Source organism: Urocampus carinirostris, chromosome 1 (assembly GCF_059441175.1).
Source record: "Urocampus carinirostris isolate Australia breed hairy pipefish chromosome 1, RoL_Ucar_1.0, whole genome shotgun sequence".
In the NCBI taxonomy this organism is placed as follows: domain Eukaryota; kingdom Metazoa; phylum Chordata; class Actinopteri; order Syngnathiformes; family Syngnathidae; genus Urocampus; species Urocampus carinirostris.
In genome coordinates, this window is record NC_142349.1 from 32,261,983 (window position 1) to 32,287,646 (window position 25,664).

The 25,664-nt window shown below is 38.3% G+C and overlaps 1 protein-coding gene across 1 annotated transcript; it reads right to left on the minus strand.

Annotated features, from left to right (window-relative positions):
- Positions 1 to 118: 118 nt before the first annotated feature.
- Positions 119 to 25,664, minus strand: ripk2 (receptor-interacting serine-threonine kinase 2). The gene is made up of 11 exons (XM_088335193.1): positions 25,109 to 25,664; positions 18,863 to 19,016; positions 16,374 to 16,529; positions 14,774 to 14,931; positions 14,635 to 14,684; positions 13,077 to 13,238; positions 12,916 to 13,001; positions 10,469 to 10,567; positions 10,288 to 10,378; positions 8,464 to 8,640; positions 119 to 6,216 (listed from the first exon to the last, which is right to left on the minus strand). Exons 1-11 carry the CDS (start codon positions 25,306 to 25,308, stop codon positions 5,834 to 5,836), a joined length of 1,716 nt encoding a protein of 571 aa, XP_088191319.1. The 5' UTR covers positions 25,309 to 25,664; the 3' UTR covers positions 119 to 5,833.

The window sequence follows — 25,664 nt, forward strand, 5'->3', positions numbered from 1 at the left end:
AATATTCTAGTATTAAAAAAAATCTCAAGCAGTGATGCTTCTCCAGCCTCTGTTCTGCAAACAATCTCGTCACCTGAAATACAACGAACAGCCTAAGGAAAATAGCAGAAAACTACCATTGTTACATTAAATCACATTTAATTGTAAAGCTCTTTTCAACATAATTTCCACTCAATGTGCTGTATAAAAACATTCAGTGTACATTAAAACAATAATCCCCTTCTTTTTCAACAGCCAACAACCTGTTCAACTAATACACATTCTCAATGGTTAAGATACAAACAAAATAAATAGTTATAGAAATAAAATATAATATGGCAGGCACAGACTAACCATATCCACACTGTAAGGGATAGCAGAAGATGGCCTCAGGAATTAAACCACACCCTACCACCTGACAACAGCCCAAAGGGGAAGCATACATTTGAGAGCACTTCTGTAATAAACTGTCTACTCTACCAGATGAATGGTTTACAAATAAGTGCTCAGTTTATTAGGTTAAGGCCCATAAATAACATTGGAAAAATAAACCACCACGTCACCAAACAGAGAAAATGGCACAAAATACAACTAAAAAAATCTCTTAATCACTAATTTACTAAAGCAAAAAATATACAAAATGTCAATCGAAAGGGAGGTTAGTTGCAGCTTCTGCTCTCTGGTGGCAGAACGTTTTATTTTTAACCTTCTAAGTAACACCGGTAGTATAGATGTAGTTTTTCAACCTTTTTTGAGCCAGGGCACATTTTTTACATTGCAGCACACCACAAACCAAAAATGTAATAAAATGACACTGAACAGTACGTTTAATTACAATATAATTCAAATACCTCCAGTTTTTATAGCACATACACTTGACAATTACACAATATATTGTAGAAAATGATTCATAAATGTTTTATAAAATTTTAAATTTCAAAAAGTGACATTGGATCATTTCTCATGGCACACCTGACAACACTAGTGTGCAAAAATTACTGGTATAGATGGACGATCAAAAAAAGGTTAGACTACCGTTTAAAATGAAAAGACTCATCTGCATGAAATGTAATCAAGATTGTTTAACTCATCTCAACATTCTCTAAAAAGAAAACTACCATGCGTTTATTTTTGAATTGCTGGTCATTGAAATAAAAACAATACTGTATTGCCAGAGTAAACTTTGGAAGATATATATTATTTTGTGCAAAATCTCGGTATCTATCTACCCTGGTCATATCCCTTGAGAGGGGTGACCGACAGCAAGACAAACACATACAAAAAACAAAGAAAAAAAAAGGGAAAAAGTAGCAAAAAACACAGACAAAAACTTTTGGATCATGGCCAACCCAAATGCCCAAACAAGTTAGGCACCTCGGCACCTAATTTGGTCATGCTTTCGTCCCTCCAGATGAAACGGGACACAAGAAAGCGGCTATGTCACTCGTGTCAGGGTGACAACACACTTTTCTGTTCAACAGCTTTCACTGGTTTACCCCTGCCGCATCATACGGGTGCCCCGTCCATCCCTAAGAATGCGTCCAAACATCCCACTATCCTTTCACAACACCTCTCCACTCATTCCTATCACCAACAAGAGCTCTAGCTTCCACTACATTTTGACCTCTTTCCTGCAGTGATTGGATCAATATCATTGTCCGGATTACACTTTACTTGCACTACCAAAATTATCTTCTAAATATTTTACAATGGAAGGTATTTTAATTATTTTTATTTGCTATGATCAAACAGTATTTGTATTTTAATTTCACTGATTTCTTTTTGTTTGACTCAACTTTTGTTTTGTATCAGGTGTTTAGTAAAAGTTTTAAAATATATATATTTTTACATGGTACACTATTTGCACTTTCTGACTTAATTTCCAAAATACTGTGCACTGGAAGGTATTATAGTTGTCATGTTGACAATGTTATATTTGTATTCTAGTTACATTTCTTCTTTTTTTGGGTTTGCCTGTCGACTTTTGTTTTGAAACAGTTGTAGAAGCATTAAAAAATACTTTTGATGATTCCATTTTAAATACTTAATCAGAAATAAAAGATTCATATTGCCTAAACTTTTAGTGCTGTATTCATCATAATTATATTTATCTAACTAGTGGAAGGGGGATTGTTCAAAACTCAGAACATTTCTAAGCAAAAAGAATCATCAGATCGGTATCACTTAATTCCATCCTGTATCCCCTTGTATCCAATTGATACCAAAATTAACTGTACCGCCCACCCTCTATATATATATATATATATATATATATATATATATATATATATATATATATATATATATATATGATAATCTGTAAGGACCCTGAAATGATGAGAATCCCCAGAGACAAAAAAATAACTAATAATCGCCTCTTTAACTTGAAATATCAGCCAGTGTGCACTTGCAACACTATCACTGAAAACCGGCTTTGAGGAAGTGAAGGCCCCAAAGATTCAGAGTCACGCCACCCAAAACTGCAAACATGTTTCAAAGAATTATCGGACATTTACAGAAAATTGTCTGGAGTAAGCCAACACGGCTCAGACTTGTGAACTGTTTGACCAGAACATTTTAGCACCATAGTTCAATTTTAACAACTGAGGCAAAACTGTGCATCTGTTGAATTGTGCACTGCCAATGGAGTACTGTTAAATACAATTGCTTACAGTAAATCACCAGTATTATGTGTAGCATGTTGCTCTCAAGAATTCTGTTTTTTTTTTACTACTGTAAACTGTCTTAACGTGTAAATATTCTATCTTGCTTATATGGAGAGGACAAAGAACCAACTAGTACATAAGGGTTATTACAAGAATGTTTAAGGCTTGTATATATTTTCAATGTTTCTTCATTTTCCTCATGTTGAGGATGAGTTTTTCCTTGCCCTCGTGTTGGTTCCAGATCAGGGGATGGTGTTATAATAGTCTGAAAAAATAGTCTGTAATAACCTGTGAAGCCCTTTGAGACTCTTTATGATGAAGGGCTATACAAATAAAAATGACTTGACTATAAGTAACCTGTATTGTTTTGTACTCAAAAATAAACGTTTCATAAACTAATATGCTCTATAAAGATAAATAAAGTTGAGTTTACCATACTTTAGGAAGATGCGCTTCAAGAGTTCCCCCTCCGTGGTATAAAGTGGCCGAAAAAAAATGGTTCCGACCATTTTCTCAACCTTACTATGAAGAAAGAATGGCAGTAAACAGATGCTTTTTCAGGATATGGAATGCTCAAATTTTGTTTCACAGAAACTGCAGTCAGCCAAAGCTTGAAATTTGACAGTGGCTTAATGTGGACTCAAGTGGAATATACAACCCCTAGCAAAAAGTATGGAATCACCATTCCTGGACTAACTCAGACATTTTAATCTAAAAAAAAAAAAAAAAACTCAGATCAAAAACATGTAACAACCGTAAGGTCATTCCAAAGTGCAACAAATTGGCATCCAGAAACACTAAAAGAAATGAAGAAAAACATTGCAATGGTCAGTAAATGTTACTTTTGAAGAGCAATTGCAGGGAAATGGAAATTGAATCATTCAATTATGGGGAAAGAAAATTGGAATCAGTGCACCTTAGGTAGAAAATAAGGACACACCCAATCAATTTCCTTTCCTGAATTGGGCACCTGGCTTAGATGAAGTCTGCTCGTTAGTCAGCAGTTAATTGTGCAGTTATCACAACTTGCAGGCCTCCTGGACTAAGTGGATTGGCAAGCATTGTGGCTCCAACAAGACAGGATCATCAAACTTCTTGAAGAAGGCAACTCTACTCGTATGGTTGCCAAAAATGTGGGATGTTCACAGTCAGCTGTATTGAAGATTTGGACCAAGTACAAACAGCATATGAATGTTATTAAAGTCAAGGGAACAGCTGGAGAAGAAGACGTGTTGGCGTTGAGACAAACAACTAAAATCCATGTCTTGAAAACAGCAATTGTAAAATTTGACCACTAGACGTTGTTGTATTGTGTAGTGGAACTAAACATGAGTGCTACATGTTCACCTTTTTTTGCCCAGCCTTTCACAAGGTTTTTGGGGGTATCCATAGCAGCAAGATATCAAACAATCATGTCAGCTCCCTTTCGGTGAGTCTCATGTTGCGTCCAAAAAATATTAATTTGTCGAATAACAAATATTTGAAATAACTACATATATGCTAAAGTTCACAAATTTTTGTTATTTATAATCACTATTGTTTTCGTTGTTTTAAACTTTTTTGACCACTATCGGGCGCTGCATCACTAAAAATATGCAAAAATATCTGCAAATTGGCAACAAAAAAAATGGAACAAAAGATATCACAGACCAACACATGTTCTTGGCAGGACATAAAAAACTAGTAAACTTGTTAACTCTGATTACTATGATAAAAAAGCAAATACACCACCGAATTTGTAACAATTCAAGCGCTTGAGTCCAAACTGTAAATTTCCTTATTTATATCTACCATTAAAAGACAGAAAAACAACTGTGTCATATAAAAATAAATCACCAGCAAGTTTTATGAGCATCGAAGTTTTCTACGAAAATTGGATGAAAAATTTGACTTTGGAAAGGATGATATACGGCAGCACAGTGGTTAGCGCTTGTGCGGCACAGTTAATGTCTCGGGAACCTGTCGTGGGTTCAAATCCAGCTCCAGACTTCCTGTGCGGAGTTTGTATGTTCTCCCCGTGCTTGCGTGGGTTTCCTCCGGGCACTCCGGTTTCCTCCCACATTCCAAAAACATGCATTTCAGGTGAATTGGCCGGTCCAAATTGTCCCTAGGTGTGAATGAGCGAATGAGCTGTCTGTCCCTGTGTGCCCTGCGACTGGCTAGCAACCAGTTCAGGGTGTCCCCTGCCCACTGCCTGGAGATGGCTGGGATGGGCTCCAGCCCCACCCGCGACCCTAATGAGGAGAAGCGGTACGGCTAATGAGAGATGAGAAGGATGATAAACAGATATATAACCTGAATATGTAAAAAAAAAAAACTATCACTGGAATTAAATTATTGTTTTTTAACAATTGTCTTCCTTCCATTCAAATACTCTGTGTGTTTCAGAGGTAAGATATTTAACCCGAGCCTAACCCGCTTCGGGCCTAAAATGTCAATCAATATGTTCGCATCATGCATCTCTCAGGCTGATTTTAAGAAAAATAAATACATTTTCCGAAAAATGCATACTAAATCGATACCCCGCATTTGACAGGCTTTAATTTTTCTTCTCTGTGTCTTTGCCTCTTTTCTCTTTATGTGCAGCATGAGATTGGCCGAATTTTTAATTCATCAAAATGGCAGACAGCCATAAGATTTTTGTCAACTCTTTAAAAAAATCTCTAAATGATGGAAAATTGTCGATTAAAGCAACCTCTGAAGACACAGAAATATAAAATATGTAAATGTTGATACTGTGTTGTTTAACTTAGATTTTGTTACAAAACACCAGCTTTAATTTGTTATCATAAATCACCTCTCCTCCTCCTTAGTCCTCCCAAATAAAATACTAAGTTTAGGGTTCGCTTCAGGCTCGGTCGTGCAAATGAAGTTAGTTGGTCGTGCTCGGACTTTGATACCCCTTGGACCTGGGTCAGGCTGAAATTTTTAGGCATGATCTTACATCTGGTTTCCAGTGGTAGCCTCTGGCAACGCTCATGACCTGGATATTGTATCATAGGAGGAGCAAGATTTTTCTTGTATCAAAATTCACCTGTTTAGAGGTGCTCGTAAAGAGATAGAACTGTAATTGGGGGGAAAAAAAAAAAAAAATCACATTTTTTTGCAGTTGTCTTCCAGCTTCACATTAGTGCTTGGCGTTTGTCACATGTAAGACATCCATAGAGCGAATATCAATGCTGAGGAGCCTACATGTTCCTTGGAATGTTGCAGGACAGCGAAAGAGGCGGAGCACTGGGCACTACGAAGACGCTGACTGAGGTGATCTCACTAGGGTAAGGCTGGAGCCCCATCTGCTTGTTGTGGTGCAGTTTGCGGGCCACCAGCCGGCAGAAATCCTCGCCGTGCCTGTAGCAGTTGTCGAGCAGCTGTCGGACCTTGGCGGCACGAGTGTTCTGGTTGACCACCAGTTCGTAATCTTCTCGCATTAGCATGGAGCGCGCCAGCAAAGCGTCCAAGCTTTGGTTGAGGCAGGCGTCCGTCATCTGGGCCACTATCTCCTCACGCCGCATCGACATCCACTGACCCACGGGGCCTTGCAAAGGTGGAGGAGTGCGGCATGTCGAATTATCTGCAAGAAGGAAGGAGCAAGAGGGTAGACGGGAGAAGAAAAATCGGAAATCAGAATCTTTTAGTCTTAGTTCACACACCTAGAACGAGAACGTAACAACTCTATGAGGCGGCTCCCCACAAAGTAAGAGCCGGTTCGGATCGAGACACTTTTTTTACCCCCTCTCTCACATTTTTTCTAGTAACTCATCCTGTACCAGACTTTTCTCCCAAATGGGAAGAGCCAAAGCCAGCCAAATTTTGCCATTTCAAAACATTTTTGAAGGCCTACAGTTTGTTCTCTAGCTATATAGGCATAGGATATATGAAAAGAAAGCTTAAACACTCTTCTTGCATTAATATTTTTTTTTTTCGCCTTTACCATTGTTTAGAAAACAACAGTTGAACATTGCCAAGTTTCTTAAGAGTACTCGTTTCCAAGAAAACTTGGGAATAATGTGACAAAGGCATATATCAGTGGTCCCCAAATTATGGCCTGCAAACGGCACGCGCCTCCACATTTGGTCCACCCCTGAACAATACCAGCATGTATTTAGACGCACATTTCCTCTCAACTTTTTGGAAAATAACTTTTTTAGGTTGTAACAGTATTTGTAACTTGTGAAATGTACAACAAAATTAACAATGGTCTCTAGTACCGTGACTAAAGATAGTGTGATGAATACATTAAGTCCTATGCCTCTTTATAAGTCTTCTATACCACTGGTGGTCCAGTGCTCTGACAACAAAGCTGAACTCAGAGAAGAAATCACAGTGTTATTTGCTTATTCTTTTTTTCATAAATAGTCATATTTATTTAGTCTTATTGACTTTTTTTCTGTGGAAATCTACAAAGGGTTTTTTGTTTATCATCTGTTTTAGTGTTTTTAAACCACTGTGCCGATATTGTCAGTTGTGGTGTGGGAAATTATCCAACTTGTTTGCGGTCTAGTGCCTGGCAGAGTACTGATGCAATACTCTTCCATACCGTTAGAGGCAGCAAGTAGCTAATTGCCTTGTGCTTGGATATAAGCGAATTAGTGAGAGGAAAAACTGAGAACCATGGAGGAAGAGCATTGTTAGTGCGGGGCGGCAGTAGCTCAGGAGGTAGAGCACTCGTCTTGGGATCAAGGGATTCCAGTTCGAATCCCAGCTCCTCCGTGTTACATGTCGAAGTGTCCTTGGGTAAGACACTTGAACCCCTAATACCCGCAATAAGCAGGTTAGCGCCTTACATGGCTGCAAGGCCGCTATTGGGAAATGTGGAGCACATTGTAAAAGCGCTTTGGGAAGTCATTGACTTGAAAAGCGCTATATAAAATGCAGATCATTTCATTTCATTTTAGTGCCTTTCATTGATTCCTGCCAGGATATCAGCTCTATTTTCATCCAAACAGGCCAAGGTTTCACACTGAGTGATTATAGATATAAAATATTATAAAGTACTTTATTCTTCGTGTTTATCTTATTCGTATACAAGACGTTATAATACAAGGTCATTCGTCAATGTTTAAAAACACTTATATTGTTAATATCAGCTTGTTTTGCACATTTAAAACTAGTGGTGTTCCGCGAGATTTTTTTCAATGAAAGAAATGTGCCTTGGCTTGAAAAAGGTTCAAAAACGCTGATTGTTTTAATTAATAGGGTTCATATTTATTTGTTGATTTTTGCTTTGTAAAGAATCCAGAAGGGCTATTTGATTGTGGCTTTCTGGAAAACAATATTTTTTTTACATTTAGGCGCTCCTACAGACGTCACTGTTTTCCTGTTACTAACGGACCTCGGTCCCTTATCAGATAACAGAAAAGTTATGAGGCTCACACAGGAATATGTTTGGGGACCCCTGGGGTATGTGATTGATCATATGTGTGGTGTTGTCTATCCAGAGAAGGGGTCTCAAACTAAATATATTTGGAGGCCACCGAAGCTAGAGTCTGGGGCAGGTTGGGCTAAATCATGTTTTTCACAAGGAGAATTTTTTGGTTTAAAAAAAAAAAAAAAAAATCCACTTTTTTTCAAATGTTATCTACACAAAATAAAACTGTAATATTTGATCACGGAAATGTGTTTTATAGTTACTTAGGGTTCTCCTTGGAGGCTTTAGGGCGGACAGGATCGGACACATTTGTTTTTAATTATTTCATATCAGTAAAATGTGCCCGCTACATGACCAATTCAAGCTACGAGCGCCATCTTGGAACAAATTAAGCTTGTTTGAAGATGTCACACTGTTCCTTAAATGATCCAAAATGAAAAGTGATCACACCTTGAAGCGTTGCACAATTAACACTAAGTGTGAGGGCTTCTAGCTGCGTTTCGCTCTCAGCTGTTGGCAGAAGGGCTGCATTGTTGAGAGATTTGTTGAGGTCGTTGATCGGCCGGGCGCTCTGAAATCCATTAAGATGGTTGACAGCAAAGGGGTCCTCCAGAGAGTCGGGGGAATCTAGAGGATAAATGGCAACAGATGAAGGAGCGACTTCAGTGGTGGGATGAAAAGAAAAACTAAATACATTCATTTTTAAATGTTATTAAATGAGTGTTTGACTACTTGTGGGTTACTTAATTAGGTGCCAATATTACTTAATTCTAATTATGACAAATTATTTTAATTTCCTTCATTAATCTCTCTTATTAATTGTAAGCACTTAGACCGTCAAGAAAAGCACAACATTGTGTAATTTTATGAATATTGTTTTCCTTGTAAAATATGAAAAATAAGATCGTTTGATATGGCAGATGTCTCAAAATGTATATATAATTTCTGATACAAAATATTTTATAATTGCTTAAGTAACATTCTAGGCATTGTTGTTTTTATGCTGGGATGGGCTCCAGCCCCCCCGCGACCCTAATGAGGATAAGCGGTACGGCTAATGAGATGAGATGAGAAATAATGTGTTGAAAAAAACACATTACACAAAGCGACGTCCAACAAAGACGAAATGTTTAAGGCGGATTCCTATTCATCTGTCGGTATTATCGTATGTTTTGGAAAAAATATTTACTCGGTTGGATTCTATGGAGTGTCCTTGATGTAAAGAAGCCATTTTTTCGGACATTCAAAGAAGTTCAAAACAGCCAGGGGACGTAACGGTGAGTTATGCTGGCTTTATAGTTTACGGGTATCTAGTTTCAAACTTATCGTGATGTTGAGAATATTTTGAAATGGTCATCATATCTTGAATTCCAAGAGTTTAAGCTTTCCAACGATATGTGGCATGACATAGTTCAGTGACTGGTGACATCGAACAGACATGCATTTGTTTATCCAAAGTCCATACGGTTAAGGGGTTAAGGTACCGTATACCGTTTCATTAAAACCCTTTACGTGTACTGTCTTCCTTTGTAAATATCATGTTTCAATGTGGGCACATGCGGCTTATGCATGTATAAAATGTTTTTTATTTTAAAAATGTATAGGGTGCGGTTTATGATCAAGTGCGCTCTATAGTCCGAATTTTAAGGTATGATAATGAAGAAAAATATGGAAAATCAGTACAATATGTAAAATAAAAAGAAAAATGAACAGAAATCATAACAAATAATTTATAATAAATGATAATAATTTCTGGTAGTAATAATAACAATTAAAAATATATCAATATAGACAAGTTTATTCTGTTTTTAATATTGGACACCTGCAATAGAGATTGCATAGGACGCCACTTTATTATTTGGACTATTACTGCACTGTTGTTTGTACTATTATTGACTGTTTAAATCATTGTCACTATCAGCCAAACATGTTGCTGTTTAATGAACTCCATATTCTTTAAGGTGGATCTTCTATTGAAACCAGGGAGATTTAATAAAAAGGAAGGGCTCAAAATGAGGGCTTTTAGAACAGGTTGAAATCTCTTATCTGAGGTTTGAGCTCTCCTGAGCAAGTTCAAAACCCATTGAGGTATTCTCTGCCTTATTTTAAGTGTCTATTAAAACTTTAAAGTAATCAAATATTTAAAACGAGCAAAATTATCAGTCCAAAATATACTTACCGTAATCGGACAGATTTTGTTTTTAAAACTAAAATTTTCTCCTATACTTTTGAACTGGCTTTTTAAAAAAAAATTGTGCAGTACTTGAGTGGCACCTTTTGAAAGCTCAGTGATGGTGCTGGTGAGAGCGCCAGGAAGTGAAATGTCCAATTTCTGCGACGAATATGAACCTGAGGAACAGCTCTCCTGTCAAACACAAACAAATTATGGTTAAAATTGATAGCTAAATAACTGCTTGTATTGTTGAACTGTTGTCTGGCACATGTCCTAACTGACCGTCCAAGGGAAACACGTGCCCTTCCTCTTCAAAGTTTTGTCCTCATCAGTATTTTCGCTTTCAGGCAGAGCTGTGCAGCAGTTTGAGTGCTGAGCCAGCTTTAGATGGAGAACAGGAAATTAGAAGGAAAAAAAAAAAAAAAAAAAAATTTTAGTATTAAAAGTGTGTGGTACGGACGACAACAGGAGGGAACATACTGATAATGGACAAAATATAAGGTTGTTTTACATTCACAGTTCAACATGATCACTCGTAGATAATTAAAACTTACAATAGTGAAAAAATAGCTTGATTATTCCTCCCAGTGTTGTGTGCTTGATAGGATTTATATCCCCTAGTGTTGGTACTTGTTATTACCATTACAATTTTAAATAAAAGCACATTTTTCTTCTGTTTTTTGTTACAATTGATAAATGTTTGCATACCTTCTTTAACTGAGCCATAACATCCCAAATCCAAGTCTATTCCCAGGAATCAAACAGAATCATTCAAATTAATATGGATTGCACAACATCACAAATATTTTAACATTTTTTTTAACACAAAAAAGCAAAACATATCCACACTTCAATTTTAACACATTTATTCAGATTTCAATGAGCTGTTTTGTTATTAATAGTAAATTAGAGTGAGACAAAAAAACAAAAGTATATATTTGCACTAAGGATGGAAACTATGAATAACAATAGGTCTTGCATTCATGATTACCACCAGTCTTATTTTATGATATCCAAACTACGGCCCGGCGGCATTTGCGTTTCACCAGCAATTTTTTAATGCATACTGAAAATTATACTCCTACATTTTTTTATGCATTGGAGAGCATTATTGAATGTCAGAAGAAGAAAGATAATGACTAGTTATGGTACTTAAAATAAGAAAATAAATGTCCCTTTTTCCATGAATAGATTTGTGTAGTATTTTTAACCAACCTTATAGAAAGATATTTGTGTTACAAAGGGGCAATGTGTATTTGACCACTAGATGTCACTGTATTGGGTTGAGCAACAGAAAATGAGTGCTAAAAACACAAACCACAGAGACTGATGGTAACCAAACTACACCTTTTTTCTTCTCAATTTATTGCCAAGCCTTTTACGAGTCTTTTGGGTACCCGAAGCACAGATGACAATTATTATAGCTTCCTCTAGGTGAGGCTCATGTTATGTATAATAATTGCACATTTTTGACCAATGCATTTTTTTAAAGCATGTTTGCAGCGCAGTGGTTGGCCCTTGTGCGGCACAGTTCTGTGGTCGTGAGATCAAACCTTCCCGTGTGGAGTTTGCATGTTCTCCCTGTGCTTGTGTGGGTTTCCTCCGAGCACTCCGGTTTCCTCCCACATTCCCAAAACATGCATGTCCGGTTATTTAGCCGGTCCAAATTGTCCCTAGGTGTGAATGAACGAGAGAATTTTTGTCTCCATGAGCCCTGCGACTGGCTGGCAACCAGTTCAGGGTGTCCCCTGCCCACTGCCCGAAGATAGCTGGGATGGGCCCCAGCACCCCCGCGACCCTACTGAGGATATGCGGTGCAGATAATGGATGGATGGATGGATGTATAGTAGTTATGTTTTGTATAATTTAATTCAATATTGCTTCTTTTAAAAGGAATTCAGTGTTTTTACTTCTGGGAGGTGCCAAATAATACATACTGACTCTTTAAAAACGAACAAAACGCAGAGTTGTTTTCTTCACTTGTATGAAGCTCAATAACAATGCTGGGCTACACCAGTATCGGCTGCACTCTAGTGGCCTCATTTACAATCAATTATTTAAAATCAGGGAAGAATTGTCATTTATTTTATGCATTACAAAGGGGAAAATATTAGTTTTGAAATAATGTGTTTTTTTTTTTTACTTTTTAAATTTTTTTTGGGGTGGGGGGAGAGGGGTTTTGTGGTATCTCTGGTATTGATACTGAGGACACCCAATCAGGTGATATTGGTATCAGTTTGAAAAAAGGGGATATCGGACAGCCCTAATTTTCATCAATAACAAGGATATGGGTAAAATGTCTATTTTTTTCAGAACAAACCACATTTTACCAGCTCATTTTGAATAGTCAATTGTAAAAATGCGTCAAGAAAAAATAAAAATGTACATTAATTGGAAGTGTTCATCTTTCTCGGGAATTTTACCATGACACAGAAAGAGAAAGGACATGTTGAGGGGAAACGAAATGAATGACCAGTCAGCTATAACTCCCGATTTGTAACTCGTCACCTTCCGGGGGAGTTTCTGAATACTGAACTTTGTGAAGATAAACAAACATGCGTCACGGGTTCAGACAACTCAGATAAGATCAAGGAAGCAAAGGTCTCACAGTATGTTCAGAAAGTTACTCAGCGCCACAGATACCAGAATCAGCAACTAACAAAATGACTTCCTGTAACATTAGACACATTATCAGTGTAACACAAAAAATAAAAAGCATCTTTACTGACCTTTGACTTTTTGATCTCTAGTACAGCAAGCAGGAATTCGATTTCGTTGAACTTCCTCACCATGGGCTCCAGCTCAATTAGACACTCTGAAATCGAAGCGAGGATGCCGCACAGTCACCTTACGGGGAAACGTTTCACGTTTAGACTAAAACACCACTCACTGAGGAAGGAAGGTCGTTCGTCGGGGTTGGCGTTCCAGCCGCACGTCATTAAGGAAACCAGCGTGTCTCTGCTGGGGATTTGATCAGACAAACTGGCGTAGCTGGTGTCGGGGCGCATTCCGCGAAGTACGTTGAACATAATCTTCATTGGGTTGCTCACTTCTGTCATGCGCAGCAAAAGTCACATACGGTGGTACCTCTAAATACGAGCTTAATTATTTACAGGAACTTGCTTGTGTATCGAGTAATTATTCCTGATATAAAATAAATTAATTAATAATTAGACCTCCCTAAAGTAAGAAGAAAACAAAATGAGAGTTTATTTTGAGGGAATCGCTGTAGAGGAGATGTGTGCGTGTTGCAGAGGTGCAGGAGTATGGGAGGAGGATCGATGCAGACTTTTGATGACACGTAAGCACTGTACACCTAAAATTTTAGTTTTTGTAATTTAAAACGAAAAGATATTTTTTAAAGCCCAATTTCTTTGGCCTTTTTAAATTTTCATATATCACTTCCTTTTGCCCTTTTAGGTGGACTTACAATGCTATCACTTCCTACAAGTCTTTTTTGGGGGAAAAAACGTATACAAGGAAAGTTGTCTCAATTCGAGATTCATTTATTACCTATAGCTCATGTTAATGATGCCTGTGTATTGTATTATGCGTTTATGCCCTTACAAATATTGCACCCTGGTCATCTTGGATGGGGGAATCAACTTATGTGCGCTTTCCTTATTTTCCTCATCCTGAGGTTGCCTTCATGTAGGCTCCAGATAAGGGGATGTTGTAAGGGAGATCTGTGCCGCCGTTTGAGACTTTTGGTGGTTAAGGGCTAAACAAATAAAATTTACTTGACTTGTCTCTGCCTCTCCTTTAAAATGTTACGGAATTGCCTAATGTGAGTCTCATTAAGGTTAGCTGCTGCAAGACAAGTTGCTACTTTTTCCTGGATTTTCTTCAACAAAAGCAGCACCTTCATCCCACTAATCAGCACCTATCAAATCTCCATTGGAGATGCCAGCTTCTCTAGTTCTTCCTCCTCGGAAAAGAAATGCAGCAAAGCGCTGTGTAAATTTTTCCGCGCTTTGTGTACTCTTAGGTTTGGTCAAATGAAGCCTTTTTTCTATTACTTATTAGTACGTTTCAATTGTCATCGTTCTTCTTTTTCCTCAGACACTTTACCATTACCCTTTTCAGAACTGGTTACAGTAAACAAAAAAGTCACCAAAAATGTAAAATGTGATTGAAGAGATGTGATAGAAACAAATTTGCTGCGAAATGCGAAATATAAAAGGTATAACAAAGGTTGCGGAATCAGAGGCCTGATGGCGGGAGACGCGCATGGACAAACCGGACCCAGCTGAAGACAGTGAGCCATCACGAGCTGTCTTTAGTGGTAGGATCTGGGACTGCTCATAAACTGGATTTTCCTTTGTGAACCCAGCAAAATTTTTGTAAAAAAGAACGCGTCTATTCAGATTCTTGTGGAGGTGCTCGTATAAAGAGGTATCCCCTGTATAAGGCAGGACGCACAGTGAAAATCAGGTAAAAAAAATTACCTTCGTATGGAATTTGCCTGGAAAGCACCTCCCACATGATGATGGCGTAACTTATGAAGAAGAGAGTAAAAGGCCGGCATGAAAATATTATAGTACAACTTTTAAAGTACAACGTAATATGAAAGCATTCCCTGATTACCTGTACATATCGTGCTTAACTTCAGCACGGCGGCTCTTGGAGGGCTCATACTCCTCGGGGGGCATGTAAATGACCGTGCCCCCAATTTCCGATGGCTTGGAACCTGAGCCCTGACTAACTGACAGCTGGCGCCACTTGGAAAGACCAAAATCAGCAATCTAGATGGTAAGAAGAACATCAGGGATTTATTATACTGCAGTAGCATTTAGGACATGTGCAATTGTAAATTCAGGTTTAATTGTGTAGTAGCTCAAATTAAACCAGCTAAAATATCAAATGAAATTTTTTGATGAAAACTGAAAACCGAAATGACAAATGCTATTACCGCACTTGTCTATGTTTTTAGTCTGTTTTTTTTTTTGTAAAAAGGAAAGACAGTACTTAGAGAGATGCTGTGTAGTATCGGACCACTAGATGTCGCTGTATTGTGTAGTGAAACCAAAAACGAGTGCTACAGAGTGAAAAATACGAAAAACAGAGTCATCATGACCACTATGTCATATGTTTCTTGTTATTTATAATGTCATCTAGTACACATTCCAGTGTTCCGTCAAGTGATGAACTAATCACATTTGTCATAAATTCAGTATTTATCCCTGGAAAAAAAATCGGTTGCAGTGCAATTTCCCCCCCATCATTTAACATGCAACTTTCAGAAGGTTTTAGGCTTTTGGGGGAACCCTTGGCAGCAAGATGACAATCATGTCAGCCTCATGTAATGTAAAATACAAATTTCTTGATGTATGACTAAAAATGCACTTTCATATGATGGTTCGATAATTAAAATCGCTCAAATCAACAGTTTCTTTTTTTTCAAAAGGATAATTTTACCAGTAGGCAGAGCTAAATAATACACAAAGTCCCTTTAAAATCTGCAAAACGACCTAGTATGACATTAAGCAGATTTTTCATTTAATTTTGCTGTTTCTTTGCAGAACATTTTTAAAGATCAACATGACACAAAATATGTGCAAATTTATCGTCTATCTGTCATATCAGATGATTATACTTCAATTTTATATATGTAAATATGATTTTTTTGGTATTTTATAAGAAATCATTATTCTATATTAATGTATTTATTTATTTGAATGCATTTAAAAAACTAAAAAGAATATATAAATCACCTACCATATCTGAATGGAACATTATTTTGTGCACTTACTTGGCCCGAGCAAACTGTATTGGTCCACTGTATAATTTTTTTGGACTTTTGCTTGACAAAATTTCAAAAAGTTAATAGCTGTTTTGTTGTATACTTCACTTTAAGCTAAAATCAACTTGTGGTAGCTAATAAACAAGCATATTGTGCCTCATTTTAGTGTGAACAAATAAAATGTGTACAAATGCTAAAGAACCCTTTTTAGGTATCTTTTATTAAACATGTGTGTTCCAAGTTATACTTTGGTAAAGCCAAAGTTTTTCTGTTGAAGTTTTAAACCTTTTGTAGTTTTGCCTTTGGAACACATACATCTGAAGCTTAAGTGTTCATCTTAAATAACAATTATTCAACAATTAAGAAAAAACCAACTGCCATAGTCCGGAGGATGTTATTTTAGAATAAGCGATGTTCCCTTGCTGAAAATAAAACCCCACCCACCTTAACATGGAATTCACTGTCCAAAAGAATATTCTGTGTCTTCAGGTCATGGTGGAAAAGTGGCGGAGACATGTTGTGAAGAAAGTTGACTCCCAAAGCGATCTCATATAGAACCCTCAGTCTCAAAGGCCAGGCCAGCACAGGGTACCGTTCCTTCTACGTACACATCACACAGGCATGCAATTATTTACAATATGAGTGAAACCAAGTGAGTTGAAAAAATTGCAAACATAGTACTTGTCTAATAAAAAAAACATAATAAAGTTAAAAGAAAATGAATCCTAAATTTTAATTTTCCCTGTACTTAAAAGTGGGGTGCGGGATTTGAAAATTTAAGGCTGCAATCATGACTTTAAGCCAGGAAATGGCGTTAGAATAACACATAATAAGTATGCATTTCTTAGACACGCTAATCTTTAGGGGGTTTGTTCTGCCCGAACACCGATCTGTCCCTTCAAACACACGTGAAGAATATTACTAGAACAGCTTTCTTCCATCTTCGCAACATTGCTAAAATTCGCCCTAAGCTGTCTCAGTCGGATGCGGACATTATAATTCACGCGTTTGTTACCTCCCGTCTCGATTACTGTAATGCGCTACTCTCGGGTCTCCCGAAGTCCAAAATCAAGAGCCTTCAGCTGGTACAAAATGCTGCAGCGAGGCTTTTAACTAAGACAAGAAAGTTTGATCACATTACCCCGATTTTAGCTAACTTGCATTGGCTCCCTGTTAGCTTTAGATGTGATTTTAAGGTTCTGTTGGTAGTAAACAAAATCGTGCATGGACTTGCTCCCTCATATCTTTCAGATTGAATTTCCCCCTATGTTCCGGTCTGGAGCCTTTGCTGTGAAAACGCTGGCCTACTAGTGATCCCAAAAGCCAAGAAGAGATCCGCAGGTTCGAGAGCGTTCTCCATCAGGGCTGCGGTGCTGTGGAATGGTCTTCCCCCTGAGATTCGATCTGCAACCTCAGTGGAAATGTTTAAATCTAAGCTTAAAACACACTTCTACTCTATAGCATATGAATAACCTATATTTTATGTTGATAACATGTGTATTATTTGCCCTCATGTAGGTTTTAGATGAGGGGATGGTGTCATAATAGTCTGTAGTTTGCAGTTGTATTTGAACTGTGCAGCCCTTTGAGACTCTTTGTGATTAAGGGCTTTAGGAATAAACATGACTTGACATGACTTGACATGAAAGTAAGATAAAAGCCAATGGAAAATAAAGCATAGGGGCCCTTTGAACTCAGTTGGGCATTGATTGATTGGGCATAATAGAAAACATATTTAACTGTCAACTTATTAAGAACACCTCAAACTACGCACTCCACCTTTAACCCCTTAACGTTCCTGTACAATTCGCCTGAAATCCTAATCCAAGACATACCTAAAGTAAATTAAATGCTGTTCTTGAACTATTAGGAGAATATGGATGGTTTTGGTGGGCAGCACGGTGGAGCAATGGTTAGCGCGTGTGTGGCACAGTTCTGGTTGGAGTTTGCATGTTCTCCCCGTGCTTGCGTGGGTTTTCTCCAGGTTTCCAAAAACATGCAGGTTAGGTTAATTGGCCGGTCGAAATTGTCTCTAGGTGTGTCTGTCTCTGTGACTGCCTCGCAACCAGTTAAGGGTGTCCCCTGCCCACTGCCCGAAGATAGCTCGGATGGGCTTCAGCACCCCCGCGACCCTACTGAGGACAAGCGGTGCAGATAATGGATGGATGTTTTTTTGCAATTAAATGCCTGCGGTTGAGTGTAACATGGGTACCTCAGCTGGAAAACAGGTAAGAATATATCTTGAAGCCTTACCTAGTACTTTGTCAAATTTGATCACAATCTGAAAAACTAAACATTGTATTTTACACATTTTTCTAATGGTAGGTTTAGGTGTTTCCAAAAGGGGCCATTTGGAGACAACTCCTTTACTACACTAAAATGTTTGCAAATTTGTATTTTGCTTTGGCCAATTTTTAGCCATTGTGAAAGATTTGTAAATGTTCGATTTCCCTTTTCAGAATTTCTCCTTTCAGAAGTCAAATCAATGATCATGCACACTTGCGAATTTGGATACAACCCTCGGAAAATGGCATAAAATTATGTTTGATATTTTAATGGCTAAACAAAATGTCAACCATCATTTGATTTGGTAACAACTGGCTGAAGGTATTCGGACCTATTGGAGCAAAATAGAAACTCGGATTGCTTTGTTTTAGAGAAAGATGGGCATTTGTAAAGATAAGCTTGTTTTCTTTGTTGTACACTTAGTGTCAAGCCACTCGATTGACCGTTGTTGACTTAGTGATTCATCCTCCACTGATCTTGAAATGTCAGTCACTTACTGCTCCGCATTAAAATTTGTAAGTTCTTCCATTGTCTGATATCATCATCCATTAAATTATGCTTCTTATATTAAAAAAGGAAATGACTATCTCACAATGTGTTGACAAGCTCCGTGCTACTTTGATAGAGGAAGAAAACATTTACTGTACCTCATGCAGAAGTTGGTCCAAAGAGCCATTGCTCATAAATTCAGTCACAATGCAGAAGAATTCTGGCTCATTGCAGATGCCAAAAATTTGGATGATGTAGTTGAAGCGGGCCTTGTGGAGGATCTCTGCCTCCTTCAATAGACACATTCTTTCCCTGGAACACCACCAGATTCAAATTACATTATTGTTGTCAAGTAAAAAGTCTTATTATCTATAGTTAAACCAGCTATTTCCGAATGTCAAGCTTAAGGAAATGGTTAAACATTACTTTAACTGTTTTTGTAATTACAAATGACAAAGGCACAGCTTTTAAATTCTCTACCATCAAATAGTATTTTATATCATTAGTTACCCTGTCTAACTATTGCTATTTATACCACAGACTTATAGCTTTTAATCTGTTGGTTCCTAATCTGTGATGATTTCAGCTGGACAACTAACCCCACAGCCATCATATAAAACAGGCCCAGCAGCACCTACACTTCCTAAATGTCCTTAGGAGGAACAACCTAGACAGGAAGCTGCTGCTGGCCTTCTACCACTCATCCAGTAACTCAGTGTGCTGACCTACCGAGTTTCTACATGGAACAGGAGCTGCACTGAGGCGGACTGAAGGCCGCTGCATAGGACAGTAAAAGCAACACAGCAAATCATTCCCTGCCCTCTACTCCAGTCAGTGCCTCAGCAGAGTGTAAACATTATCAAGGACAGGTTACATTCAGGTACCCAGCTGTTTGACCTTCTGCCATCTGGAAGGCGCTACAAGTGCATTAAAGCAAGAACCACCAAAAAGAGGATATGCTTTTCCATTACCGTCATGAACTACCATCTTCAGCGTTCATGAGCATAATATTCTGTACTACTGCCACAGTGAATATGTACATATAAACACTATATTATTGATGTATAATACATAACGTTCTTATCCTTTTGCACATTTATATCTTTTTAATTTGTTTTACTTGCACTCAAAGAAGAAGCCCTCCATTACGTGTGTAATGACAATAAAAGCCATTAATTCATTCATCCATGGCAGGAAATTATACAAAAGTCAATTCCATTGAAGTTGGGAAAAAGTTTAAAATGTCAGTAAAATTAGAATAGAATGACTTGCAAACCTTTTCTAACCCATATTTAAATGAATACACCACAAAGACAAGATTATCCATGTTCAAACTCATAAACTTTATTTCCATAAGCAAATAATGATAAACTTAGAATTTTATGATTGCAACAAGTGCCAAAGTAGTTGGGAAAGGGGCTTCTTCACCATTGTGTTACATCACCTTTCCTTTTAATAACACTCAATAAACGTTTAGGAAGTGAGGAGACTAGTTGTTGAATCGTTGATAGTGGAATCCTTTCCCATTCTTGCTTTATGTACAGCTTCAGCTGTTCAACAGTCCGGGGTCTCCTTTGTCTTATTCTGCGCTTTATAATGCGCCACACATTTTCAATGGGAGACAGGTCAGGACTGCAGGCAGGCCAGTCAAGCACCCGCACCCTCTTACTACGAAGCCACGCTGTCGTGAGACGTGCAGTGTGTGGCTTGGCATTATCCTGCTGGAAGAAGCAAGGGCGCCCATGGTAAAGATTCTGTTTGGATGGCAACATACTTTGTTCCAAAACCTGAATGTACTTTTCTGCATTAATGGTGCCTTCACAGATGTGCAGGTTACCCATTCCTTGGCCACTCATGCACCCCCATACCATCACAGATGCTGGCTTTTGCACTTTGCGTGCATAACAGTCTGGGTGGTTCTGTTCTTCTTTGGACCGGAGGACACGACGTCCACAATTTCCAAACACAATTTGGAAAACTGACTCATCAGACCACAGAACACTTTTCCACTTTGTATCAGTCCATTTTAGATGGGCTCGGGCCCAGAGAACCCTGCGGCGTTTCTGGATGTTGTTGATGAATGGCTTACGCTTTGCAACATAAAGTTTTAACCCACACTTACGGATATAGCGTCGAACTGTATTGACTGACAGTGGTTTTCCAAAGTGTTCCTGAGCCCATGTGGTGATGTCCTTTACACATTGATGTCGGTTCTTAATGCAGTACCGCTTGAGGGCTCGGAGGTCACGGGCATTCAATAATGGTTTACGGCCATGCCGTTTACGCACAGTGATTTCTCCAGATTCCCTGAACCTTTTCACAATATTATGGACTGTAGATGATGATATCCCTAAATTCCTTGCAATTGTACTTTGAGGAATGTTGTTTTTAAACTGTTCAACAATTTGCTCACGCAGTTGTTCACAAAGAGGTGAACCTCGCCCCATCCTTGCATGTGAATGACTTAGCTTGTTCGGGTCTCCCTTTTTTATACCCAGTAACAACTCTCACCTGTTGCTAATTCATCTGTTCACCTGCAAATAGTTGGTTGATTTCCATTCATCCACTTTCTGAGTAGTTATTGACACCTGTCCCAACTATTTTGGCACGTGTTGCTGTCATCAAATTACAGAGTTGATGATTTTCTCCCAAAACAATAAAGTTTATGAGTGAAGACAATAAATATGTTGTCTTTGCTGTGCATTCATTTAAATATGGGTTGAAAAGAATTTGCAATTTACTTGGATCAATTTTTATTTGCAATTAACACACTTTCCCAACTTCATTGGAATTGAGTTTTGTATGATCACCGTAAACATGATACACATTTTTAAAATAAGATACAAAATTAAAAAAAAATGTCAGCATATTTGAAATAATTAACAACAAATATTATTAGTATAATGTCCCGATTCCCAAAAGCCATAATTGGTAATTAGCAGAAGGGTGTGATAAAGTGCAGCGCACAAATTAACAATACCACTGTTTTATCTTTTACACACATCCATTATCCATCCATTATCTGCACCGCTTATCCACAGTAGGGTCACGGGGGTGCTGGAGCCCATCCCAGCTATCTTCGGGAGTTGGGCAGGGGAAACCCTGAACTGGTTGCCAGCCAGTCGCATGGCACACAGGGACAGACACTTCGCTCGCTCATTCACACCTAGGGACAACTTGAACCATCCAATTAACCTGACATGCATGTTTTTGGAATGTGGGAAGTGCCCGGAGGAAACATACACAAGCACGGGGAGAACATGCAAACTTCACACTGGAGGTTCGATCTCATGACCTCAGAACTGTGCCACACACGCGCTAACCACTGCTCTGCCGTGCTGCCTCTTTTACACACAGCCAGGACAATTTTATGACCGACCACTTTAAAAAAAGAACATTGTGTATTATTTAGGGCCCGCTAGCGCAAAAAAAAAAACCTAAATCAATTGAAAAAAACATGTTTTGAAAAATAGGGAAAAATACATAAACTATCGTATAAATGTGCATCTATCTAATCCATCTAAATCCCTGTATGTGTGTGTAAGTGTGTGACTTATTAAAGGCTCCGAACAGCTGAACCAATTTTTGTGAAAATTTACATTGTTATACTTTAGGCCTCCGCGAGTGTCTTTAGCGAGCTTTTGTTTCAAGACATCCACAATAAATACTAACAATATCAATAAACATCTGCTTTCGTGGCGTCTACTTTTGTGGGGTCTTTAACACCCTTCCCGGCCAAATTGGGTCCACCACTCCAAGCAGCTAAATACAATCTTTTATTCTTGATTGATGCAATAGTTTCTTATGCACACGTTTCAACAAACCACTGCCCCAACAACATTGCCCAAGTAGAATGCCAGGCAATGCCCGGCCATTTGCTTGTTTTATTTAAATGGGAGTCGGTGGAGAAAAGATGGGTGCCGCCAGGCTGTACTAGCCCACGACACACTACAGTAAATGGTACCCCTACAACCCTAGTCAATCCACCCACATGCGCCCCACAAAGGAAAGTGACATGATTCTCTGCCATTTTTCTGCTGCAGGTAGTCCCAAAAAACAACACCCATGTGAAGAGCTGGGGAAAATAATGTGGTTTGGTCACTTTGAATCTCCATAGTTTGTATTTTCCATGTGCTTTGTAGCACTCGTTTTCAGTTGCACTTCATAAGACAGTGATGTCTACGGGTCAATGTGACACGTCTCATCTCATCTCATTAGTCGTACCGCTTATCCTCATTAGGGTCGCGGGGGGGCTGGAGCCCATCCCAGCGATCTCCGGGCAGTGGGCAGGGGACACCCTGAACTGGTTACCAGCCAATCGCAGGGCACACAGGGACAGACAACTCATTCGCTCATTCACACCTAGGGACAATTTGGACCGGCCAATTCACCTGACATGCACGTATTCCCTTTAAATTAAGTGACTGAAATGTACCGTACCATGGTGTCATTCAAACAATACTTCCTCTGAACAGTTTACTGCTTTCCTATTATTGGAAATATAATTTGGTTTTAAAAATTGTTGTGGGTTGTGAGGAAGAGACCTTTAGCAGACATTACGTCAGTTATATATGTGTTTATTTTTGTGTTTATCGTTTTTTTCTGTAATTCTGTTAAATTTTGGTCAGTTTGTGAATTTTCGTATTTGTTGATCTTTCTGCCAGTTCTGCATTTCTCAAAAGGGACAGTGTGTAATATTAAAGATTAGATTAGTCACTGTTTTGTGTAGTCCAAGCAAAAACTAATATGAAGATTACAAAATTGAGACTCAATGTCACCGGTCAGCAGTATTTTTCTGCTCGGCTCCTTACGAAGAAAAAAGGAGACAAGATAATATAGAAAAAAAAACATGAAGAAAAAACACAAAAAGGAGCAAAAAAACAAAGAAGAAAAAAGAAAAGGAAAAAAAGGGGGAAAATTAAAATAATTGAAAAACGATAAAGAAAAGAAAAACAAAAAAGTGAAATAAGACATACACAAAGAAAATAAAGAGCTAAGAAAAAGGGGGAAAAAAGTCTGGTTTATGTTATTTGGTACAAGATGGCCAACATACATGTCAGCTCTCTAGGTGAACCTCATGTCAAAAAAATACAAATTCCTCAAACCATATTAATTAAAAGACGTGCACTTTTATATGAAAGTTGATGTATGTTTGCTTATCATCCCATTCAACAGTTTTCTTTATAATGAAGGAAAATTGTTTAACCACTAGGATGGCACTAAAGAATACACATGTTCCTTTAAAATATTGGAACTATCCCCATCTTGCAGAGTTGTCAAGGGATTTATGTGAGACATTATTGTCAAAAGCTGGAAAAGGTTTAAAAGAAAAGACAAACCGGTTAAAACCAAATGCTTCCAATATATATATTTTTTTCAATAAAAATGTGTGAAACACCTGACACCCCCCCACCCCACAAAAAAAATGTCACTAGCATTGTATACACTTACCATCCTGAGTTCCCATGGCACGAAAGCATTTCTGTTCTCATTTAAGTAACACAACCTGTTTTGGTGGGTGTTTGTTAGATTGTTTGTTAGATTTAACAGATTAAACTCCCTTAATATTGTTTGACGTTTATTTTTGTTGCACTTCAAGTGTAGGATAAATATGTTGCTGGTCAGGTCCAATAAATAGTCCAAGGGTCTATAATACAACTACTAGTCCTTCTCTATTCAACTGACTCAAACACTGCACCACTGCGGCTGCATTGGCTCGCTACAGTTTAACAGTGCGGGTCAGATGTATCGACATTTCGTTCTGCGTGCATGGGCACAAGAATGACAATAAAAGTAAATTATTTTCTTCTTCTTCTATTCATATGTCATATTCTTTGACATACAACAACTTAATTCCAAAATAACTTAAGTGGTTATTTTCCCTGGTAACCAATTACTTTTATTATAGAGTAATTCAGTTACTGGTTATCCTGAAAGGGGGATTACCTCACGTGCGGTCCTGTCACAAGGTTTCTTCATTTTCCTCATCTTGAGGTTTTTGACTTTTTCCTTGCCCTCATGTAGGTTTTAGATCAGGGGATGGTGTCATAATAGTCTATAGTTAGCAATACTGTGTGGTCTGTGCAGCCCTTTGAGACTCCTTGTGATTAAGGGCTATAAAAAACACGACTTACTAAAGCAGTTACTGTTTGGAAGAAGTAGTGAGTAACTATAGCTAATTATTTATTTCAAGTAACGTGCCCAATACTGCTGAAGAAGTACATAAGAAAATTGTGGATTTGTGAGAGGGGAGCCTCGTTGCGAGTATTACTTCAAGATTGTGAATATTTTCCGACTCAGTTACAATTGTGTGAGCAACACTTAATTTTATACAGTACACCTTGGGTGTATATGCTACAATTTCCAATTGTAAGCTAAATGAAACTACAGAGATACGTGTGTACCTTTCGCCGAACGGGGAGTCGAGTTTGAGGCACTTGACGGCCACTGCTGTCCTCCAGTCGGAATGCTGAGCCTTGAACACGGTACCAAATCCACCTCCATTCAGGTAGTACAAGTCGGTCAGCTTCTGGTAGGGAATCTCCGGCAACGTGCTGGTGAGACAACCGACGTTCACGCAGCCAGCAACCGCGTGTGGCTCCATCACCGACCGGGAGTCTTCTGATTTCCAAAATGGTCGAATATGCTATGAACTGTCCCCTCCATGAAAAAGCAGAACTGTTCTTTTCAAAATAAAAACGTGGGAGGAGCAGAAGCGTGTTTCACACACATCTCATCACATTACGTCAACGAATGCTAGCAGATTGAGCTAATTTTGAATGGTGAACATTGGCGGGTTGAGGGAATGTCATTTTGATACAGTTGCGAAGCCGCAACTGTATATTTTGTTGACTAAATTAGCACCATATAGTTACATTTTGTGGAATAATTTGATAGATTATATGGAAGCGACAGACTTTTCGACAACGCGGTCATTAGTAGATTGAGGCAAATGTTTTG